The sequence below is a fragment of the Bidens hawaiensis genome, unplaced genomic scaffold, assembly GCF_021521415.1.
Source record: "Bidens hawaiensis isolate Kalapana, Puna unplaced genomic scaffold, B.hawaiensis_p1.1 tig00021644_1, whole genome shotgun sequence".
In the NCBI taxonomy this organism is placed as follows: Eukaryota; Viridiplantae; Streptophyta; class Magnoliopsida; order Asterales; family Asteraceae; genus Bidens; species Bidens hawaiensis.
This window is the reverse complement of record NW_027493362.1, coordinates 329,332-341,398: the sequence shown is the minus strand read 5'-3', so window position 1 is coordinate 341,398 and position 12,067 is coordinate 329,332. Positions and strand designations below refer to the sequence as shown.

General features: G+C 37.8%; 1 protein-coding gene across 1 annotated transcript; it reads left to right on the top strand.

Annotated features, from left to right (window-relative positions):
• Positions 1–522: 522 nt before the first annotated feature.
• Positions 523–1,116, top strand: LOC143563913 (uncharacterized). The gene has a single exon (XM_077051341.1). It carries the CDS (start codon positions 523–525, stop codon positions 1,114–1,116), a length of 594 nt encoding a protein of 197 aa, XP_076907456.1.
• The last annotated feature ends 10,951 nt before the right edge of the window (positions 1,117–12,067 follow it).

The following is a 12,067-nucleotide window of genomic DNA, read 5'->3' as shown; positions in this document are numbered from 1 at the left end:
AATCATTAGGGGGTCGGAGTCAATTCGGGGTGATATTGATGAACAACAACTATGCCTGAGGTATGATGTAGTTTGTAACATGTCGGATAAATAGGGTACCACATAAGGGTGACATAAAGTACATTATGTACTTTCTACAAGTACAGTTTGATCGAATCTAATAGTTTCTATTCGAATCGAATAAATTGTAATCTAATCGAATCAAAGATTGTTGAATCGAATTGAAGTTATCTTGTCGAGTTGAAGTTAATCTAATCGAATCCCTAAAGCAATCGAATCGACTTCAAGTTGTCTAATCGAATCAGTCTCTAATTGAATCGAATCGCCATTCGATTAGATTAGCCCATTCGATTAGAAAACATTCCATTCAATTAGATTCAAACATTCGATTAGATTACTGTCCATTTGATTACTATCCATTCGATTACTATTCATTCGGATGTTTTCCATTCGATTACTTTGTACTTGTGTATTTTCAGCATCATCTGCTGTATTTGTGTTTGAAATTGAGTTTGTTAAGAGATGGCTAATACAAGTGAAGATGTTAGAAATGAAGCTGTAAGAAGTTACTTAATCTTTGAGAACAATGCCGGAACTACTAATAAGCCTCCAAAGTTAATGAATTGGGACAATGAGTTTGAAGAGTTCAAATGGTGGTTTAAGAACTATATTAGAAATATTGATTATAATCTTCTTAAACCCCTTGAGAAAGGTCCATACACTCCCATGACTACCACTGCTGATGGCCAAGTTCCCAAGCCAGTAACTTCTTATGATGATACTGATAGAAAAATGTTCATTGATGATCACAAAGCCTTTAGTGTTCTTAGTGTTTGCCTCTCACATGAAATTTCTCAAACCTTGAGAGATTATACCACTACTAAGGGTCTATGGAATGCCTTACTTAGAAAGTTTGAGGGAAACATTGAGATGAAGAATAACAGGAAAGGAATGTTGAAGGGTGAGTTCAACATGTTCAATTATGTGCAAGGGGAATCGGTCACTAGACTCATTCATAGGTTTGAAACATTGATTACCAAAATCAAGAGTGCTGGAATTGAATATGACCAGATTGAAATCAATGACAAGTTGCTTAACTCGCTCCCTTATACCTAGAATAGCATCGTAATCATAATCAAGAGAACAACCAAACTTCCAATTACCCCTCTAGCTGATTTGACTTCTATTATCAAGTCATTTGAAATGGATGACAAACTAAGAATGGGTAGTTATATTAGTTCTCTCAATCAAGCTAGGATATTAACTGGATCATGTATAAGCACAACATTTATAAGTTAAGCACACCCTACAGTTCACATTGCTAGTTCTGCCTTCCAGACAACTGCTGCACCTCAAGCACCATCAAGTTCAAGCTCATTTCAAGATGTCGTTGATAAAGTCGTTGCACAAGCCTTAAAAGATCATGGGATAGAGAAACCAACAAGCTATCAAGCTAATTCTGCCCCTCAAACCATTTCAGCTGATGACTCCAATGTGGCACTATTCCATGCCTTTATGGCAAGCCATGAGGAGTTGTTACAAGGAAAGTTGCTTCCTCTTTCATTTAAGAAAGGAGACCTTCTGAAGATCAACAAGAAGGATCTCAAGACAATGGACATCAAATACCAGATAGCCATGGTTGTTCATCGAGCTTCTAACTTCACGAAAAGTATGGGAAGAACAACTTAGAGATTTTGACGAGAAAAGCATTGGGTTTGAGAAAGAAAAGTTGTGTTGCTACAACTACAATGAATTTGGCCACTTTGCAAGAGAATTCACCAATCCACCAATGGCTGTTAATGACATCAAGATCACCCAGATGACTGACAATGAGGGTGCTAAAAGACATGACAAGAAGCCCATTCCAAACTACTCCTCGAAGTCAAGGGTCCCAAGAATTGGTCAAGGAAGCACATCCAAGGGAAACTTCGAGTCGATCTTAAAGGCTTCGATTAAAAGAACAACTGAAGCAACTCAACCAGATTGGGAGGATGACCAATCTGAAGAGCTGAAGAATCCTCTAATATTTATTGGAATGGCCTTCTCAAATGAAGCAAGGACCTAATCAACCCCTGCTGCTGGAACACCTACACCTACCTATGTCACTCCCGAGGTACACAAACTTTGCTCACAAGTTTGTACTGATAAATTTATGCACTATAGAACTTATAATGCTGCCCTTATAGATGAAAATATTAGCATTAAATGTTAGAATGATGATCTTAGGAAAGCTGAAAAGATTTAAGCCACTAGGATTAAAACTCATAATAATGATATGGCTAAGCTTAATGAAAAACTTTTTCAAGCTGAAAAACTGGCTGAACATCACGAAAGACGTGTTGTTGAACTAAATGCTAAAATTGAGAAATTGGAGTTAGATTTAGCTCAAAGGAAAATAGTTGTTGAATGATTTGAGCTAGCTGCTGATAAGCTTAATGGAATAATTGGGGCACAGATTAGGGTGAGATAAAAGACTGGAATAGGCTATGATAGTACTGCTGTTCCACCTCCTTTTAATTAGATTTATACTAGCCTTCCTCACTTCGGTTTCAATTTCCCACCTGAGGATGAAATGGTCTATGGTATTGGACATGTGCCAAAACCAAAGACATTTGTTTCTGCTGTTCCCAAGACCGTTGATCGATTTCTTCCATATATTAGTCTTAATGGTAGTTCATCTTCGTCGGCAGGTTGTGTAGAAGAAAGTGATTGTGTGGAAATGAACAAGGATTATGGAGTTAAAAATATTTTAAATTCACTTTTTGATTCACGTGTGAATCTTAGAACATCTGTTGTTAACCCAGTCAGTAATAATAATATTTTGAAAAATATTTTGAACGATCATGTACTTTGTGAGAGTGTTGATGTTGGCACTTCTCTTAATAATGTGAATGAAAATGATGTTTCCACTTCTGATAGTGATTGTGAAACTATTTTTGATGAGATTATTAATAAGATAAGTGTGTAAGAAAAGGTGTTTGTTGAGACAAACATACCTAGTTGTTCATCAAGAAATTGTAAAGTAGAGGGAGATAAAGTTAAAAAAAATTATTTTGAAAAGGAAAAACCTTGTACTTCAAGTAAATATGTACCACCACATAGAAACAATTCTTTTCAACCAACTAATCAATTTTATCATCCTCAACTCTACAATCAGTTTGATAATAGCTACTATGGTTGTTATCAACAAGATTATGTCAATTCATTCTATTCAAATGTTTTTGATGATCGGGGCTATAGATATGATAATTTGTTTATTCCTTTCCAAGCATCAGCATATTCACCACAACAAAGATATCATAGCTATGACGAGTTCCATATGGATAAAGAAAAAGGCGTTGTTATGTTTGTGGTAACCCATCTCACCTTGCAAGACATTGCAAGACCTGGCATAGAAGGCAAAGAGAAATGAACTGTCACTTTAATCAACTCCATTCCAAAGCTACACCATGCTCAAAAACAAGAAGTGATAAATCTGATAGTTTTGCTAGTGAAATGGATGTGAGTTCCATGAATAAGAAAAACAGTAAACCACCTTTTTGGATAACCAAAAAGGAAAGAGAAAAAATGGATTCTAAGACTGAAAAGTCAAAGAATTCGCCAAAAAGAAACAGGAAAAGGAATCCAAAGATTGAAAAATCTAAGGATTTTGTTTTAAAACCAAGAAGAAGACAATCAAGAATATCTTCCAAAACTAGGAAACCTGCATGTGCATGGATTCCTAAGAACTGTTCTTCTGATTCTGACACATCCCAAAACTTCATAATTGATGAAACGAAAGTAAAATATGTTGATTTTGTGGTCGACCATCCCGAGACAACTAAGTCTCGGGGATTCATGTCTAATTAGTTTGCTAATGTGTGTAGGGTCAGTCAATATGGTATGTCAATAGTATTTGGTACCTAGACAGTGGCTGCACCGGACACATGACAGGAGACGAGTCCTTACTGTTCGATGTTAAACCGTTTAATGATGGATATATTTCTTTCGCTGGAGACGTGGGAGGTAACATAAAAAACGTGGAAGAGTGTCAAATGGAATTCTTGCATTTGATGACGTCAATTTGGTGGAGCAACTAAATAACAATTTGCTAAGTGTCTCACAAATCTGTGATTGACAATACTCCACTTTATTCAATAAGAATGAATGCTTGATTCTCAAACCAGGTTTCAAAGTCCCAGAAGAATGAATCTTGATGCGTACTCCAAGGCACAATGATACTTATATATTAGATATGAATAGCTCTTACTCATGTAGGACTGCTTCATGTTTAATATCTAAGGCCTTGGAAAACGACTCATCCCTATGGCATAAAGGTCTTGGCCATGTAAATTTTAAAAACTTAAACAAATTGGTCAAAGTTGAGAATGTGAGGGGATTGTCTGTTAAATCTTTTTCTTACATTGAAAAATGTATTTCATGCTCTAAATGCAAGCGACACTAGCTCCCCCACAGGCCTAAGACGATTAACTCCATAGATTCCATTCTTCAGCTGTTACACATGGATTTATTTGGTCCTTTCCATCCTTTGGGAATCGGCCAAAAAAGCCCATTGCCTTGTGATTACTGATGATTATTCTCGTTTCAGTTGGACTTTCCTTTTAGAGCACAAGATGAAACCGCTCAGTTTTTTATGAAGTTCATTACTGATGGAGGCCCAAGTATTAAAGAACGTGCCATGTTGTATTTGGAGGCCCATGATCGTGCTTCGGTGGCCCACGAAAATGGGCATAACTTGGCCCACGCAGCTCTGTTCAGGCCCATTACCAGTCAAATCGAAGCTTGAGACGAGGAGCACATTGTGGAAAACTGCCCACGACGGTTTGGCCCATGTCTGAAGCCCAAAAACGCCTTCTAAATAAAGTTATGGGCCTTTTATTGTTTTTTTTCCCGGTTTTTGTCTTCTTATTTTTGGGTTTGTGTTTGGCCCATGGCCTTTTTTGGGCCCATTTCGTATTAGAAACTCTATTTATATTTTTCTTATGTAATTTGGAGATACAGACTTAAATTTGATTAATAAATTTCTCTTCATTTTCCCTAGCCTTTTGGGTGGGATTTGGGAGTTTGGAAGTTCAACACGGGAATTCTTAGAATCAATGTGTTTTGATCTTCATTTTCATTTTACTGCTGCATCAATTACACTTGTTGAGAGGTAGACATAAAAAAAGGTGAAATGTATAAGAAGCGATAACGGAACAGGTTCTGCAATAGAACTGTAGATGACTTTTGCAGTTCAAATGAAATAGACCGCCATTTCAGTGCACCATATACTCCGCAAAAAAAATTGAGTAGCTGAACGTCGTAGTCGAACACTAGTTGAAGATGCTAAAACATTGTTGTCAGACTCCAAACTTCCTTTGTTCTTTTAGGGTGAAGCAATAAATGTTGCTTGTTTCATTCAAAACCGTGTGATTACAAGACAAAGCCGCAAGTCAACTATTCAAGACATTTGGATGTCCATGCACACTGCTACATATCGGTGTTTAGCCTGATCCAAAGTTCGCTGAAAAGGTAGATGAGTGTTATTTTGTTGGTTATGCTGCTAACAAAATCGCTTATCGTGTCTACAACAAGAAGACCAAGCTGATTTTGGAATCATTCAATGTTGACTGGCAAGAGCTTAACACTACTGATGCTCGCACGGGACCCGAATTGTTGTTTGACTATGATTACTTGTTCAAACAGTTCAGTGGCTTGTATACTCCACCACCTGCAAATACTCAAGTTCCATCTTCTTTACCTGAGCCTCTGTTGATGCAATCCATTATCAGTAGTTTTTCTGAAGTGAGTCTACCTGTTGAGCCTTCCAACAGACGTGTACCACCTGTTGCACCACCACTTGATCCCCTGCCAGAAAATAATCAAGTTGTAAACAATCCTGCTCCTCAATCTGCTGATTCAACTGATATGGTTGAAGTTGAAGATGTATCTGACTCTGATTCAGATGACTCAGTCCAGTCTGCCGAAAATGTGGAACAACATCAGACTGAACCCGTGGGTAACATTCAAGCAGTTCCAAGCGTGGTAGAATCTGTTGCCACACCTCCCTCTCAAGAAGAAATAATTCAAGTTGTTGCTGCCATTGAAGAACATGCTACTAGTGATTCTAACAATACTGCATCAACTCCCATCGATACAATTGTTGTTCCATATGGTGAATATCTCTGGGAAGAACAAATTGCCCAAGAACATAGAGTTGATCAACCAGACTCTATTCAATCAATCACTGATGTTCTTGTCAATGCCCCTCGCATTTTTCATCCCGTAGAGAATCTGACTGTGAATCTCCAAGCAGAGTCTGTCACCATTGTTGATGATATTCCTCAGTTTCCCATCCATCGAAGCCATCCAATAGAGAACATCATTGGTTCTCCATCTGTTGGAATCCAAACAAGGAGCAAATATGGTACCATTAACACATGTGTTTTTGCATGTTTTATTTAACAGATCGAACCGAAGGACTACAGAGTGGCTCTGAAGAAAAACACGTGGGTTGAAGCTATGCAAGATGAGTTGTTGCAGTTCAAGAAGCTTCATACATGAATTTCAAAGTTTATCAAATGGATGTGAAGACCGCTTTCTTGTATGGAAAAGTGAAAGAAGAGATTTGTAAGTCCTTAGAACAGATCTTTCAATGTGATATCACACAATCTCGTGACGAGATGATTCAAGATTATGTAAACAAACACACTAAGAACAGAAAGAATATGCTTCATAACACACGTATATTAAACGTCAAGTGCTTAAGCACAACCGGTTACACAATACACCGATATCCCTCTCGTATATCTCTCATACGACCAACCTATAATAAACCTAATTACATTGTTTATATAGGTACTACACACAAGCCAAAAAGCCCGCCGAGATCCAAGAGATCTCAGTTTACAATATATGCCCAATATCAAGTACAAACCATATAATACTAGCCCAACAATCTCTCGCTTGGTTTGTATCTTCAACTTTAATCGTGCTCAAGAATATTTGTGTCCGACTTCCTTGTAAGCACCAACCCATAAACCTGTTCTGATAATCAATCCCACCATTCTTGTATACTCTTTAGCAGTAGGCTCGTATAATGGTTCAGCCATAATTTGAAAGTTGCTAAGAGTTTTAATATATTTTTCTCCAAACTTCAGTAGATCACGCGGGTCGACAAATCGAAATTCTCCTTTTCGTAGATGGATAACGATCGTAGTCGTCTCACAATCATATGTCTAGAACGTCATCTCATCTAAAGCCCCATTCTGGAATTCTGGTAGACAGAGGAATATGACTTGCCTTCTTAGTTTCCGGCCACATAACATTGACCATTGTCTTCCCCGTCTTTGGATCTCGGACCCCTTTAGTTTTTATTTAAAATGACTCGGCTGTAGTCATATTCGGGAATCCTCGATTAACTTGATTCCTCAAGAAGTTCCAAAAATCTATAGCCTTTTTGTCATTGTTGGGGTTGTGAAAAGGAGCATTAACAAGGTCACTGAGATCAACCCTCGTCCAGGATCCAAAGTCCTTCATCTTCCTGTAATAGTTGGTAGTCCCAGACCTTCTTTTCACCCACCACATGGCTTTATCAATATCATACCCCCAAGACAAAACACCTAATCGATCACCATACTTGTCTGAAACGCCTACTCAATCACCATACTTGTCTGAAAAAGCCTTTCTTGAATTCAACAATAAACTTATCCGGGTGATCGGAAGATTCCACATTATGATTTGAGTTCTTCATAATAAGAATCTCTGTTTGATTTCTTTTAGTTTGTTCGCTGTCTTTGGAGGGGCAACAAAGCATTATTCTAGTGTTTCAGAAGCGTCATTGTTTGAAGCAGGATGCGCACTGGATCTACCACCTTGACTGTCAGCAGGTGCCTTCTCAGTAACGTCCTCACCTCTTTTAAATTCATCTCCAAATTTCTGAATAAGCTTTTGCTGGAGGTCTAAGTACATGGCGGTGAGGCCACCCATATTGCCTTGAAGTTTATCAGAGTTGCTCGCTTCAAGCTCTTGAATTGGTACATCCTTCACAACCGAGTCTTGTTCAAGTTCAAATAATTGTCGTTGTAAGGACTATACATCAACTGGTTCAGCATCAATAGTGACCCCCTAGCCTTTTTCTTGAAGAAACTTGTCTTGCATTGCCAGAATGTGTGCAATCCTGTCAGAGGTGCTTGAACTCGATTGACCAACCGGGTCAGACGATCCCGATGGCTCGTCTGGGGACTGAATACTAGCTTCAAACTCAAACTCATGGGAAATATCATCAAAAATCTAGTCTTGAGTTCGATGTTCAGTAATAGACGAACTTGCATCAACTTGAGCTTCAGTAAGTTCAGGCTCAGGTTCCTTTTGTCGGCTTGTTGGTGTCACACCCCAACCTACGGCGGATTTGCCGGGGCGTGAAATGATTGCCCACTGCTCTCAAGTTTACTATCATGCAACATTATAAATTTCAATATCTAATTAATAAATTCAAATAAAGTAAATATTCCATAAAATATCCAAACCAAAACAATAGTGCATCAAACAAACAAAAACCATAAAAATAATTGTCTCATTAAATTTTCTCTAATAAAACTCCTTAAGTGATCTTCCAACTTCAACTACTTCACATCATACGATGACCTACATATGCTTTAAAAATAAAGTAGTTTTGTCAACACAAGGTTGAGTGAGAAACACACCAGTTTAGTGTACTTATAATATATCAAAATAGTGCAACAAGTCATATGGGAATAACAAATTTACCAATGAACAAATATAAATGAGATGTCGAGAAGCACAAATGCTATAACGACTGGCGTCTGATCATACTATTTTTAAGATTATGCTGGACCTCTCTGAATGTGATTCACATTGAGCACATAAGCACATAACAAGTATGGTATACAATTCGTTAGCACATAAGACAATAGTTGCAGTTTTGTGTATAAGTATATATGAAAAGTATATTTACGCATATGTCCCCAAAATGTGGAAAACGAGTAAAATATGGGGAATGTGGTACTCACCTCATGAAAGACGTACAAAGGTGATTGAGACAATAAGAATGCGGGAAATCACACGTGAACTTTGAAGCATAATGAGGAACAAAGAGAACGGATACACTAAGTAAAGTACGAGATTTATTATGACAACTAGATAAACAATATTAAGTTAACATTATAATAATAGAGTATTATACATATAAGGATTAATTATATAAAATAATTAGTTTGATTTGTGAAAACATATCTTGATAAGTATTACTTTTATAAACATATACAAAATTAGTTTACTTGATTTTGATATATATTAAAATATTAGTATTTAAGTTATAATATACTTATACATGTAAATATATATGCCTTTATGTACATATGTAAATGAAACGAGAGTTAAACGAGTATTACAAAGTCGGTTTTTATTAAAATAATTTAATTAGTTATTAATATTATTAATATAATTATTAATTGTTTTAAAAAGAAAAATAACAATTTTAACCAAAAATTCTGTTGCGCATGAATTTGACTGTTATGAGTTTGCTGTAATGATTTGATGATTGTGAGACACCTATGTGGAATAAAAATATAATAAAATATTTTCTGGAAACCTAAGACATATATGCTTTTGTGATGGTTTTTGGTAAATTAATTGTGATGCTGTGATCGGTGAGATAGTACAATATTTCAAGTAGAATTTCTGTCTCGGTGAAACTAGCTGCTGAATTTTGTGAAAATGCATGAAACATGATATTTGCTATATAATTGATATGTTTTGACCAAATTACCCTTGCGGGGAATAATTGCTAATTGATTGTCATGATTTGACAAAATTGCCCTCATGGGGAATAATGGCTAGTTAATTGTTATGTGTTGACCAAATTGCCCTTACGGGGAGTAATTGCTAGTGATGTACTTTATGAATACATGACACGTATATAATTGCTTACACATGTAACGTATCACAAATACATTTGTTAAAGTCACACACGATTCACAAACAAAACACGAAACATGTTATGTGCATAGGTATTATGTGCCGGGTCTAGAGACTCGATAATATTCCGACACTTAGAAAAATCTCTTTGTTGTTTTAGAACGCTAGAGAGAGTTTTTCTGTGACGCGCATCTTGGTGAATTATTTTGGGAATACTTCGCAAACAGTGAGTTTCACTTTCCCCTTTTAAACTTTTTAAACGCTTTTCACTTGGGGGAGATAACATACTCCGAAAACGCATTTAAGATTTTGTTAATATAGATTATATATCACTTGTAAAGACTAAGTGGCAAACGCGTTAACTAAAGTCCTTCATTCACCTCGAACCGTTTAATATTGGATAATAGCGAGTCATTGTTGAGTAGTACTACTGGGTTTGACAAACCCCACCCAACGCTAAACTCGACTGGAGGTCGAGTGGGTGTAATCTTGGCTAAACACATACCATGGTCTGGATGACCTGGTGGCAAGGCAAATGATAAACAGTCAGCTTCGGTGTCGAACACTTAGTAATACTTGTTTTATAGGCTAGCTACCTATAGATATATAATTGATATAACACTATCTGGTAACGCAAAACGCTGTAACGCAAAACGCTGTAACGCAAAACGCTGTAATGCAAAACACTGAACGCAAACGCTAAACGCTTTATTTTTATATAAACTTGTGAACTCACCAACCTTGTGTTGACACTTTTAGTATGTTATTCTCAGGTAGCCGAGGCGGGCGCGCGGTTTAGGAACATGCATTGCTTGAACATTTTTAATTATGCAAAACTTATTTTAAACTATTATCATTGGGATTTAAGTCGTCCTGCGTGACGTAACATTGTTTGCTATGGTTTTACGCTTCCGCATTTAATAACTCGTAAACGTTTTCATGGTTTTGAAACTTTGTTTTATGGTTTGATTATAACTAATGATTCCGATCCTGTTAGTTCACACCCTCTGACGGTAAAACTCCGTTAGTGGATTTTGAGGGTGTAACAGATTGGTATCAGAGCCATTGGTTATAGTGAACTAGAAGCTGCATGCATACTAAACTATAACCGCGATGACCCATTAGTTATAATGATACGCACTGCATAGGTTTGTGTAGTCTTGTAGTCTTATCTCTTTACCTCTTTCACTCATACGCGCGCATACACGGCTTATCTGTAGGGATGTCGACGCCACCCTCATCATAATCTGATCCGAGACTCATGCTCACGGGAAGGAACCGCAGTTACCTACCGCATTGCCACCCCGAGTAGTCCCGGAACTCGAAGCTCCCGCACCGAAGAGGTACCGCCTATCCGGAGGCATATACGAAAACGACGTTAGCTGGGATTGGTACCCTAACATGATAAAGCGTATGGTCTATCGCGAACAAGTTCCCCCGTTACCTCACCAGAACCATCTGCTTATCCCAACACCCTACCACCCATAACCGAACCTGTAGAGCGAGTTCTCGCAGCTGTTGTTTCATGCTTGGAGCGTGACGTGGGTTACATGCGCTATACGAGAGCGAACATTTCCGGACTGTTAAAAGACGAAACCGAGACTAAGGAAGAGATTGCCCGCATGGCAGCGGCAATGAAGGAAATGCAAGAGGCTAGTGATCAACAGATGAAAATTTTGAGAAAGATGCAAGCCGAGATGATAGACTTGCAAGAGCAACTCCAAGTAGCAAGGACCCGAACCGAGATGGCTTTAGAGCGTTGCGATGTGTTACAAATGCAAATTGCTCAGAACGCAGCCGAACCTGAGGCAGAGCCTGAGGCCGAGCCTGAGGCAGAGCCTGAAGAGGAACCTGAAGAAGATCCCGAGGAGGAACCTGAAGAAGAACCGGAGGAAGAACCGGCTGAGGAGGAGGCACACTCAGAGGTGTCCTCAGATGATGACATCTAGTGATGATGACACCTAAATGGAGGGGTTGTCTCCATCCGAACTATTATTTTCTATGATTTTAAGGATTGATTGGAAATACTTTGTAGCGAATACAATGGTTTTAATCATGAATTATTATTTGGATTAAAATATGGTCGTGATGTGATGTTGTTTCTTATGTCTTTCTTACCTATCTTTTTATTACATGTATGGTGTGTTGT

What these genes read in the sequence shown, in the direction of transcription:
- LOC143563913 (XM_077051341.1), top strand. Translation starts at nt 523, where the DNA reads ATGGCTAATACAAGTGAAGATGTTAGAAATGAAGCTGTAAGAAGTTAC.